The sequence below is a fragment of the Macrotis lagotis genome, chromosome 1 (assembly GCF_037893015.1).
Source record: "Macrotis lagotis isolate mMagLag1 chromosome 1, bilby.v1.9.chrom.fasta, whole genome shotgun sequence".
NCBI lineage: Eukaryota > Metazoa > Chordata > Mammalia > Peramelemorphia > Peramelidae > Macrotis > Macrotis lagotis.
The window spans coordinates 932716346-932729176 of record NC_133658.1 but is presented as its reverse complement, the minus strand read 5'-3'; the positions used below and the strand labels follow the sequence as shown (position 1 = coordinate 932729176).

The 12831-nt window shown below is 42.0% G+C and overlaps 1 protein-coding gene across 1 annotated transcript in view; it reads left to right on the top strand.

Moving 5' to 3' along the window:
- Positions 1-518: 518 nt before the first annotated feature.
- Positions 519-12831, top strand: part of LOC141510160 (uncharacterized) — a 49758-nt gene continuing 37445 nt past the window's right edge. The window contains exons 1-3 of the mRNA XM_074220183.1: positions 519-1043; positions 7509-7635; positions 8828-8893. Coding sequence (XP_074076284.1) covers positions 726-1043; positions 7509-7635; positions 8828-8893 — 511 coding nt within the window. The 5' untranslated portion in view covers positions 519-725. The remainder of the gene's footprint in view (positions 1044-7508; positions 7636-8827; positions 8894-12831) is intronic.

The following is a 12831-nucleotide window of genomic DNA, read 5'->3' as shown; positions in this document are numbered from 1 at the left end:
CCGGCGCCCCGGCGGCTTCCCGCGGCAGGCCCCGCCGGCCGGCCATGGGCCGGGCCAAGGGGCGGCCCCGGTGCATCCTGGGAAGGGTAGTTCCGAGCCGGGCCCGCGCAGGCGCACTGCGCTCCACGCGCTCCCTTACACCACCCACCCGGGGAGCGGGGTGGGCGTGGCGGGCGCCCGCACGTGTGTCGCACCCCAACCCGTGGGAGGCGATGGCGAAGGGTCGGGGGTTCCCCCGCAGTCGGGGGGCAAATGTGAAGAAGGACCTTAAGGGACCCCCACGGGGCAGGGGTCCCCGCCGCCTGGAGGCCCCGCGGCCGGGCCGGACCCCCTCGGAGCCAGGGCCGCGGGGGGCCCTGCCCTCGCCGTGATGGGCCCCTCCTGCGCCCCGGGGCCCCCGTGATGGGGCCCCTCCTGCGCCCCGGCGCCGCCGGGAGCACCCGCTCTTCTCCAAGGCAGCCCCAAGGGCGGTGGCGGGGCCCCCGGGGGGCGGCTGGGTGGGGATCCCAGGACACGCTTTTGGGGGGTCAGCAAGGCCCCGGGCCCGGGGGGTGTCGCTACCCACCCCAGGACTAGCCTGAGCAGAATGGGGAGTCGGGGACCCTCCTCTAGAGCCTGGGCCCTCTGCAGGAGCCAGACCGGGGGGCCCCAGGGCCCCTCCAGGGTTCCAGATCCGGGAGCTGAATAGCAGAAAGAATGGGGAGAAGCCCCGGGGCCGGGGCCTGATGGTGGAAGCTGGGGCTGCCCCGGGCAGGGCCCACTCACAGGGGCCACAGCCCTTGGAGCAGGAGACTTCGGAGTCAGATTCGGATCTGGGCCTCCAAGGGCAGGACCCGGCCCTTTTGCAGCTCCTGTGGACCCTCACCCTCTGTCAATCCCTCCAGGCCGGCCTCCCGCCCAGCAAGAGAAGGAAGAGAAGACAAAGACCTGCCCTCTGGGGTCCTTCTAACTCCCCGGTCAGTTTGCAGAGGACCCAGGTGGCCCAAGTGGGAAGCCTGGGGTCCGAGGGCATGGCCCCTGGGAACTGTAGCCCCCCAGCCCAGGTGAGTGCAAAGACTGTCCAAAGATCAGGGTCAGCCAGCATGGCCATTTCCATGGACGTGGAAGACGGTCTGTTGGCAGCTATGGTCTCTCATTTGTGGATCGCTCCTCCTAAAAAACAGGCAGGAAGTTGAGTACAGCAGCCACAACTGTCCTGCTCCTTTCCTCTGTGTTTTGAACAGACTCTGTCAGTTTTGCATCTTGAATTTAACTCCTTCACCCCCATCCCTCCCCGTTTTTCTGGGTTGTCCCTCATTATAAGACTACTGCTAGCACTTATTTCACTCCTTTTTTCTCTTCTGTACATAACATGCTTGTTCTCTTTAGGCCTGCCTAGCCCCCCCCCCCCCAACACACATACACACAACTTCTTCCCCACCACTTGGTTTCTTGTGGCCAAGCTCTGCCTTGTAGCCACTGAAGGTCTAGGACAGGCCTTCCTCCAAGTCTTGTCTGGAGACCCTGGAACAGAGCCCTGAAGGGATTATCTCAGGTCTGAGTCCTTGGGCTGCAGGTCATTGAGCCCTTGTTCCATCAGCTAACCCAAAGGTGAGCAGACACCCAGGCTCATCTCTTCTGGAAAGTCTCCCGGTTGGCACTTTTTTAAAAAGTCCCTTGGATCCCTTTTAAGGGGCCACACCATTGATTCTGGATTGAATAGGAATTTGGGGGAAGGAAGGTTACCAGGAAAGGGAAAGAAACATGGGGGTTTATTTTCTCAGTTGTTTAGAAGATCCCAGGCCAGGGTTGTTTGTTCTTGTAGTAATGGGAGGGTATTTGAAGCAACTTGATATGAAAGGGTGACAGGATGGCTTGGCTAAGGGTGCATAATGTGTACTAAAGGAGAATAAGAGATCACATATTTATTTTATTTCAGCGTAGTGTGCTTAGCTTTGCTTCTTTTCCTGAAATCACAAGTCAGCTCTTAAGGATTGATTACATTCCTTCAGAAGATAAGACAATTAAAGGAAACTAAAGGGAAAATATAGTTTCCAAATAGAACATAAATCTCTCCTTTTAACGCTAACAAAATGATTTTAAAAAAGTGATAAGACCATTTGTAGCTCATAACTTGCTGGATTGTAGATAGTGGATAGTAGAATTTCTGATAAAAGAAATGGTAATGTAGGTTGGAAATGAAAGAGCATCCAATGCTAAGCCTGTTCAGTCATGAGTTCTGCAGATCACACCTTTGAAAACCAGATGATCCTTCTTGAATATTAGAGTAGTTTCATATCTGGCCATGCTCTTCTGTATGTCATCCAACCTTCTGCCTCAAGCCATTCTTTTGCCTTTTGTTTTCCCAAGGTCCAGTGATCTAGGGATATGTTTAGGGCAATGTCTTTCTCATGAATTAACTCCAATTTCACTGCCACTTAATAAAATATTACATATTAATCTATCATATTAATGAACTTGTGCCACTAACAGATAAAAGCAATCATATAGCGAAGACAAAAAAAAATGTTTTAGTTATGGCACAAAATACTCAGAGCTCCCTCAAACTCAAGATAAGAATATTATTATCCTCATTTGGGTGGAAATAGTCTCCTTTCACTCAGTTTAGTCCTGATTCTGATCATATGCCATTTTTCCATCAAGACAATAATTTGTTTTGGGCATTTAGGATATGAACTAGATTATTCTTTGTCTATATTCTCTGGTCAATGATCATAGTATATATTTTATCACAAGAATACATATTTATTCATAATGGAGCCAAGATGGAGGAGAAAAACCAGAAACTTTTCAAGTTCTTCAAGCCTCTAAATGGTTTCTTGAGTGACAGAATCCACAAATAGAGTGCAGTAATTTTCCAACTTAAGATATCATGGAAGGACTTCAGGAAAGTTCTGTCTCACTTGGGTAGAGGGGGAAACGCGGTCTAGTCTAGGCAGGTTGTCTGCAGATCAACAACCAAAGTCCCTGGGTCCCGGCTCAGCAGGGAAGCCGCATAGCGGACCAGTTGTGAAGGCTGCAGTACCTGTGCAAATTGTGAGCCCTGGAATCCCAGCACAGCCAGGGCCACTAGATCGGGTAACCCCAGCACAGTGAACAAACTGCTATCACCTGAAGCCCCAGAGCAATTAGTCAATGAGCTGGCCCCTGGCCCCCGGCACAAGGAGTTTGGGACAGTTGCCTCTTTGCCCTTGGGACAAAGTTCAATTTTAAAAACTAGCAACTAGGCTAAAAAAAAAAAAAGAGTAAAAAACAGAAAAAAGCCCTGACCATAGAAAATTTTTATGGGGACAAAGAAGGTCAAAACACTAACTCAAAAGAGGACTTAGAAAAAAAGGCCTACGTGAACCCCCAAAGGGGATTTAGGCTCAATCCCAAAAAGTCCTCTTGGAAGAGCTCAAAAAAGATTTTAAAGATCAAGGAAGAAAGGTAGAAGAAAAAAATAGGAAAAGAAATGAGAGGTATGTAGGAGAAAGTCAACAGTATTGAAAGGGAATCACAAAAAATTACTGAAAACGAATATTGAAAAAAATAAAATTGACCAAATGGGAAAAAAAATCCACCGAAAAAAATAACTTTTAAGAAGTCAAATTGGCCAAATGAAAAAGAAGATAGAAAAAACTAACTGAAGAAAATAATTCCTTAACAATAAATAAGTGCAAATTAATGACCCTAAGAGACATCAAGAATCAGTCAAAGTTTTTTAAAAATGGAAAAGAAAAGAAAATGTAAAATAACTCATGGGAAAATTAATTGACCTGAAAAATAGGGCCGGGAGAGCTAATTTAAGAATTATTGGGTTGGGGGCAGTGGCACAGTGAATAGAGCACTGGCCCTGGAGTCAGGAGTACCTGGGTTCAAATCCGGTCTCAGACGCTTAATAATTACCTAGCTGTGTAGTCTTGGGCAAGCCACTTAACCCCATTTGCCTTGCAAAAAAAAACAAAACCTAAAAAAAAGTTTTCATTTTGGGATCTCTTTCACAGGAAGTAATTGGTGGAATCTTTCAATGACTATTTTATCACTACCAGTGAGGAGGGAATTAAAATTAAAATTTAGAGCTATTTTGCTCAACTGTATCCCAATAAATCTGACAGTCTAAGTGATATGCATGAACATCTATAAAAATATAAATTAATCAGACTAACAGAAGAGGAAATAAAATATTTAACTCCATTTCCGAAAAAAAATTGAACAAGCCATTAGTAGAACCAAGAAAAAAATCTCCAGGGTCAGATGAATTCACAAGTGAATACTACCAAATTTTAAAAGAACAATTATTTTCTTTTGTTTTGTTTTAGTTTTTGCAAGGCAATAGGGTTAAGTGGCTTGCTCAAGGCCACACAGCTAGGTAATTATTAAATGTCTGAGGCTGATTTGAACCCAGGTACTCCTGTCTCCAGGGTCAGTACTCTATCCATTGTGCCATCTAGCTGCCCCAAGAACAATTATTTTCAATCCTATGTAAACTATTTGAAAAGTTAGATGGAGTCTTACCATATTCCTTCCATGAAGCCAAAACAGAGAAAGAAAAATATAGATCAGTTTTCCTAATGAATATTGATGCAAATTTTAAATAAAACATTAGTAAAAAGATTACAGTAATATATCACTAGGATAATATACCATGATCTGGTAAGATTTCTACCAGGAATGCAGGGATCGTTCAATATTAGGAGAACAATCAGCATAATTGACCATATCAATAGCAAAACTAACAGAAATCATATGATTATCTCAATAAATAGAAAAAATTTTTGCCAAAACACAACACCCATTCCTATTAAACATATCAGAAAACATAGGAGTAAGTGGAGATTTCCTTAAAATCATAAGCAATCTCTATGGAGACAAGCTTGAAGCCACCACTACTGTTCAATAGTGTACCAGAAATATTAGCTTTAGTAATAAGAGAGAAGAGAAAGAATTAAAAGAATTCTAATAGGCAATGAGGAAATAAGTCACTGTTTGCCGATGATATGATGATATACTTAGAGAATCCTAGAAAATCAACAAAAAAGTTACTTGAAACAATTGGCAACTTTAGCAAAGTTATATGATATAAAATGAACAAGTCAGCATTTTTATATATTTCCATCAAAGCCCAGCAGCAAGAGATAAAAGATAAATTTCATTTAAAGTAACTGTAGACAATATAGAATATTTGGGAGTCTACAAGCCAAGACAAACCCACAAACCATATGAACACAGAACACTTTTCACACAAAGTCAGAGCTAAATAATTGGAAAAATATAAATTGCTCATGGGAAGACTGAATGAATATAATAAAAATGATTGTTCTGACTAAATTCATCCACTTATTCAGTGCCATACCAATCAAATTACCCTAAAATTATTTCATAGAGCTAGAAAAAATAGTAATAAATTTCATCTGGAGGAACAAAGGGTCAAGAATATCAATGGAATCAATGAAAAAAAAATGCAAAGGAAGGTGGCCTAGCCAAACCAGATCTAAGATACTAAGAAATAGAGTGATGGATCAGTGGAATAGATTAGGTACAAAAGAAACACTAGGAAATGATTCAAGTAGTATACTATTTGAAAGACTTCAGCTTCTGGTGTAAGAACTCATTATTTGACAAAAAGGACTGGGAAAACTATAAAATAGTATGACACAAACTAGACATAGATCAATATCTCACCCCTTGCCTTCAGGATAAGGTTGAAATGGGAACATGATTTAGACATAAAAGATGATAACCATAAGCCAATTAAGAGAACAAAGAATAGTTTATTTGTCTTATCTATAAAGAAGGGAAGAACTGATGACCAAACAAGAGATGCAAACCATTATAAAATGCCAAATGGATATTTTTGATGACATTAAATTAAAAAAGTTCTTGTAGAAACAAAACCAATGTAACCAAGATTAGAAGGAAAGAAGAAAACTGGGAAGTAATTTTCACAGTCCCTGATAAAGTCATCATTTATAAAGTATATAGAGAAGTGAATTGGATTTATAAGATTACAAGTCATTCTCCAATTGATAAATGGTCAAAGGTTATGAACAGGCAGTTTTCACATGAAATTAACACCACAGTCACATGAAAATATGCTCTAAATTACTTTTAATTTGAGAAATACAAATTAAAACAATTCTGAGGTACCACCTCAGATTGGTGCCTATCAGACTGACTAATATAACAGAAAAGGGAAATAAATATTGGATGGGATGTGGGGAAACTGGGGCACTGAAACATTGTTGGTAGAGTTGTGAACTAATCCAGCTTTTCTTGGAATTATGCCTGAAGGGCAATAAGACTATGTATATCCTTTGATCCAGCAATACTACTAGTAGGTTTCTATCCTAAAGAGGTCATCAGAAAGGGAAAAGGTCCCACATGTTAAAAATAATTCTCGCAGTTCTTTTTGTAGTGGCAAAGAATTTGAAATTGAGGGATGTTCATCAATTGGGGAATGACTGAACAAATTATGGTATATATGAATGTGATAAATGCTATTCTGTAAGAAATGAGCAGATTTCAGAAAAACTTGGAAAGATTTATGTGAACTGATGCTGAGTAAAATGAGCAGAATGAGGAGAACATTGTCCACATCAGCAACACTATGATCTATGATAAACTTAGCTCTTGTTGGCAATATAGTGATCAAAGACAATTCTAAAAGACTTCAGTGGAAAGAACTATCTGTAATGCAGACCAAAGCATACTAATTTCACTTTTCCAAATTTATTTTTTCTTTCCATGGTTTTTTACCCCTTTGATCCGATTCTTCTTTTACAATATGACTAATATGGAAATATGTTTAAAATGATTGTGCCTTAATAACCTATACCAGATTGCTTGATGTCTGGGAAAGGGGGGAGTAAATGGCAGGAAGGAGAAAAATGTGGAATTCAAAATCTTACAAAAAAAATCAATGTTGAAACTTTATGTTTAATTGGAAAAAATAAAATTCAAAAATTTTTTAATCCATTTCTTTTGTTTTTTGCAAGGCAATGGGGTTATGTGACTTGCTCAGGGTCACACAGCTAGGTAATTATTATGTATCTGAGGCCATATTTGAACCCAGGTTCCCCAGACTCCAGAGCCTGTGCTTTCTCTCCACTGCCGCCACCTAGCCACCCCCCAAAATCCATGTTTCTTAATAGCTTCTCACAAATTCTTCATAGTTTTCTTTCTTTATCATTTATGTGAATCCTTCCGAGGTAGGAAGTTCATAGCACCTTCTCTCTTTTTCCTCCAACAATCTCATATCTCTTCTGATATACATAATTTCTCTGATTCCATCTTACATAGTAAGATATTTTTCAACTTTGTTCCAACTGAAAATATCAAATGCTTTCTATAATATTTGATTGAATTTTTGAGACTAGGGTTCCAAGTGTTGGTTCTGACTCAAAAGGTGTGACCTTAGCATAAATTTCTTCTTTGTGCTTTTTTCCTTCTGTGAATTGATGAGCATTAGACTGGATCAATTCTGAAGTGTGTTTCAATTCTAAGTATTGTGAGTTTTGATATTTTAGGAGTTGGTGACATTCAAGGATGTGGCTGTGAACTTTACCCCAGAAGAGTGGGTTTTGTTGGATGATGCTCAGAAAGAGCTGTACAAGGACGTCATGCTAGAGAATGCTCAGAACTTGCTCTCCCTGGGTAAGGACCACTTCCCCGTGTAACTTGGAATCTGTCATCAAAAGGAGTGTCTTCACTACTTCCCTAGTCTGTAGGGTTTAGGGCATCTATCATTTCATAGAAAGGCCAAAGTGCTGGTCTCCTCTGTCCAAGAGACAAAGTTCTAGTGCCTGGTTTTTCTAGGAGACAGGTCTTTGTGTTGTGTGATAAGGAGCTGGGAGTTTGCTTTGTGGTTCCTGAAGCTTTCTCCTCCTGATTCTAGGCAGCTTCAGGTCAAGGATCAAGTCAATGGTCCTGAATGTTAGACTTCAGATGAATCTTGACCCTTATCAAGTTTCACCTCAGCTTGGACATGAATTTTGTCTGCAGCGTCTCTCTAAACATTGATCCTGCAGCTTCTCCTTGAAGATGGGCAGTGAAGGGAACTTCCTTCCTCCCCAGGTCACCCTTCCTCTTTGGAAATTGCTTTGTCATTAGAATGTTCTATTTGCTAAAAAGGATCAATTTATAGTTCACTGCTCCTGGGGTTACTCAGATAAAATCTACAGATCTACAAATAGGTTTAGCTCCTAGATAATTCCATAAAAGCTAGCTGAGAGTATGTCCTTGTTCTTCCTGCATATATCCCCCCAAATTCAGGTAGAGATGCAGGGAAAGAAAAGGAAGGGAATAAGTATTTATACACATATACTCTAGGCCTGACCCCATGCTCATGGCTTTCTTGATGCAGCTCATCTCATTGATCCTCACAATAGTGTTTTGATTTTTGTGCCATTATTGTCTCCATTGGATAGTTGGGAACATGGAGAGAAACAGAGGTGAAGTGATTTGTCCATGAGCACACAACTAGTAAGTTTCTGAGGTCAGATTTGAACTCGGGTCTTCTTGGTTTCAGATTTAGTGATTTCTCCTCTGCACTATCGGCTGCCTCCAGTTTCTAGGGAAGGGGAGCTATGAAATATGACCATCCCTCTATGAGGAGAGGGTAGAACAAGCTGGAATTTTCTGATTCCAAATCAATGCCACATTTTCTGTCCCCTCCCACCCCATTTTTCACAGCCCCCAAAGCTCCTTTCAGTAACTACCCTAGAGGTTCTCTTTGAGTCTTCCATGGCACCATTTTGTGGTTCTTGCTTGTGTTCCCCTTTCCCTAATGAGGATTAAATTACAAGTTTCTCTCCATCCTCATGCCTAATTTATTTCCCATGGCCAGGACTTCCAGTTCCCAGAGATTTATTCCCACACTTGGAGCAAGAAAGCCTGAAGACCTCCTGTCCAGGTGAGTGAGGAGACAGCCGGAAGGTTTGGGTTGGATCCCAGGAGGCTTCTGGATGTGGCAGCAAAGAATAGACTTGGGGGCAGGAAGACCTAACTTTCTGTTCCTTTTCAGTCATTTTAGGAGTTTGATCCTGAGCCTCAGTTTCTTCATTTGTAAAATGAAGGGGTTGAACTTCCTGGACTTTCTAGTCTTTCAGTTCCCTTGTAGTGATACTTCAGTGATCCCATTAGAAGCCTTTGTTGGGCATTTTGGGACATGGAACTCTCCTGCAACTGTCTAGAGAGGGCTGAAGCATCTATTCTGAGCTCTTTCTTAGACTTTCCTTAAACCAGCAAACCTTGATTAAATGACTATGATGTACCAGGCCCTTTACTAAGCACCAGGGACAGGAGGAGACATGGGTGACATTCCTTGCTCTCAAGGGGCTACAGGTCATGAAAAAGATAACAAAGACACAGTTCTCTCAAACCTGCTTTATGTAGGATAAAGCAGAGCCAGGCAAGAAAAGGAAGGTTAAGAAGGCCTGGAAAATTCTTATGGAAGGAGGTGGGCTTGAGCTTATTCTTCAGAGAAGCCAGGGTAAGTATTCTAGGCAGAAGAGTCACCAAGGAAATCCCCTGTATTGTAGGAATTCCAGTTTGTGGAACAGAAAGGAGGCCTCTGCCCCACTGGATTCTAGTCTAAGTGGAGGGGGGAGCCAGGTGAAAGAAGATAGAAAGGGAGAAGAGGAGCAGAAGATGAAGGACTTGGAAGAGCCCACCAGAGGGTTTTATCATTGATCTTGATGCTAGGGAGCCATTGGAGATGTTTGAGGAGTGAATGACATGGTCAGACCAGAGCTTTTTGAAGATGAATTTGACAGCTGGTGGGAGGATTGAAAGACTTGAGGAAGTGAAGCCAACTAGCCAGTGCCTGTAATATCTCAGGTGTGGGCTTGAGGCCTGGACCAGAAAGGGGCAATGTTGGAAGAGAAAGGGAAGTGTTTGAGAGGTCTTACAAAGGTGCAATTAACCTGGCCTTGTATCAGATGGAATGGAGGAGGGGGATGACACCTAAGTTATGAGCCTGGATGATTGGGAGGATTTTGTCCTGTTTAGTAATAGGAAAGGAAGAAAAGGGGAGCATTGGGGGAAAGAGAACAAGTTTAGTTTTGGACATGTTCTGAGAAGTACCAGGAAAAAGTAGAGGCTCCAAAACTTAGAGGCAAGGGGAAAGAGTATTGGACAATGTGAATGATTGTTAGTGTCAGAGGCTGCAAACAAGTTAAGGAGAATGAGGAATGAGAAAAGGCCATTGGTTTTAGTGATTTAGTTCAATGGCAACTCTGGAAGGAGTGATGTCTGTTGAATAATGAAACTGGGAGAGTTTTAAAGACATGAAGAGGAACAGAAGTGGCAACACCAATTCTGGATGCCCATCTCTAGCTGTTTAGATAAGAATGGATTGGAAGATAGAGGACAACATCATAGGGATGAAGGGAGCCTGTGAGTTTTTTATGGATCTGGTGATAGGAATTTAATTGTGGAATTGGAATGGAGCCAGTAGACAGAGAAAGATTCAAGACTAGTGGAACAACTGAGGAAGACTAAGGGGGAGACTATTCTTGGGGGGGCAGAGGGTGGGATAGAGTAGAATCATTTATGTATATAATAGGTTTATTTGAGGAAGCAGAAGGGCCTCATAAAGAAGGAAAAGGAGGCATCTGATATATACAAAATAACTCTAGGGAAGTATCCCATCTTTCACTGAAACATGAGGCCTTGTTCTGATCAGAGAGAGTAGGGGAGCGAACAATATTGATAGGGGGAGGAGGCAGGAAAAGAATGATAAAAGTTCTATGTGGAGTCATTGGGAGAGCTGTCCAAAGCTTGCCTTGCCATAGTGAGGGTCCACCTGGGAATATGTGACCTAAACCTGTAGGGCAACCAGACAGCCTAATGTTAGGATTTTTCCCTGTTTCTGCTCATCAGTACATGAATAGGAATGCAGGCCACTGCCTTATTTGGCAAGAATTAAAGCATAAGCTGCTTCCTGTGGCCTGATCTTTGTTGGCACCTCCCTGACCAGATTTATGGATGACAGCTATCCAAGGTTCGGAGATGACAGGAGAGATTCCCAGATATTCCCAAAGCAGAACCACAAGCTTAGAGACCATTATCATCTTTAATATTGGTCTGGTCAAGTGTCATCAGGGCTAGAGGTGTCCTAAGATAATGACTTAAAGGTAGTAAGAGAAGGAAACCTGGCTAAGGCAAACCTGTCCACTGGAGAGAACTAGGAGAGTCTACTGCCATGGGGATGGTGTGAGGAGAAGCAGATCACGGGATTAAGACTTCCCTGATCCAGCCAAAGGAGAGTGTTTAAGCCTGGAAATACTTTCACTAGACACTTGAATGGGTTCAAGGAGAGAGGATGGTGGTGTTCTATGAAGGAGAGAAGAGTCAGGGTGGAAAGAATCACAGTCATAATGACAGGGCTAATACCTAAGACTTAAAGGGTACTAACTGTGGGCCAAGAGCTTGACAATTGTGATGTCATCTGAAGCTCACAACAACCAGAGAAAGTAGAAGCTGTTATTACCCTCATTTAACAGATGAATTAAGGCCAAGAAGGCCTGCAGTAGTCCCAGTGTCATAGAGCTACTACGTGTCTGAGGCTGAATTTGAACTCCAGTTGACCTGACTTCTGGCTCATTGCTCTATCCACTGGGTCACCCAGCTGTCTCATGCTGGATAATACATTTCTACCCTAAAGGATTCTTCAGGGAGGAGAGATTAGAAAGATAAGAGACTCTTCAGATAGTGTTAACCACCAGTCATCTGGGACTGGGATGGAAGGAGGATAGTGGGCATCATGCCATTTCACTTAGAGATAACTAGTATCTATCACATTCCCTTCTTCCACCTACCTACTTTTTCCTTCTAAAGATGAAGACGGGGCAGAGAGGAAAGAGAATAAAATATGATGGGAAAAGAAAATGAATTGTCACAAATAGATAAAAATGGGACAGATTCCCCCCCTTAGAGATGAGGATGCTAGCACAAAGCATTAGAAAGAACTCAACAACTTGCTGTGAGGGAGAAACAGCTTTGGTACAAGGATTCACACAGCATTGAAAAGGCAGGGATGTGTCATGTTCTGTAACAGATATTGCAGTCATACCCCCACGTCATTCCACTCTACATATTTTGATTCAATAATAATTAAATTGAAGAGATCAAAGAAAGCAAAGAAGCACCTTGGCATAAGAAATGGTTGTAGATGCTGTTTGTGATTGTTACAAAAAAGGAAAACGGAAACAAAGGTGATGCCCCAGATATTTGAAAGTGACTGAGGAAGTAATGGTTCAAGAAGGTAAGGGGACTTCATTGTTTCAGAAGAAATTATGAAAGACTCACTTTCAGAAGAACCATGACCCAGCGCAGAACAGGTCATCCAGAATTTCTTGTTCTTAGACTCTCTTCTTACAACCACCGGGAAAAGTGTGTTGGGATCCACACCAATGACATTCCTCCATTTTCTGTCCTCTGTGAATCTGAACTGTCCGTCTTCTCTACCATCAGCTATAGTTGACTTTCTAACCAGACATGGTCCCTTACCTTTATATGAGGGGGAAAGGGAAGAAGAATTTTCTAAGCTGTCTTGGGGAGGGATGGAAATATATTTTATATTAATAGTTCTTTAACCTATCTACAAAATGAATCTCTACTTAGATAAAAGGTGGCTTAATGTATTTTTTGTAATTGACTGATATCAAAGTGTATTAATTGATAAATGAAGTTGAAGGCCAGTTGCATGTAATGCTTTTTGTTTTTGTTTTTTTTAAACTATGTTGATATAGAAAAAACTCCTTTTAAAGGAAAGATACCTTTAACTTTTTTTTCACCTTCTGCCACTGGCTACATTTTTTTTTTTTTTTTTTAGGTTTTTGCAAGGCA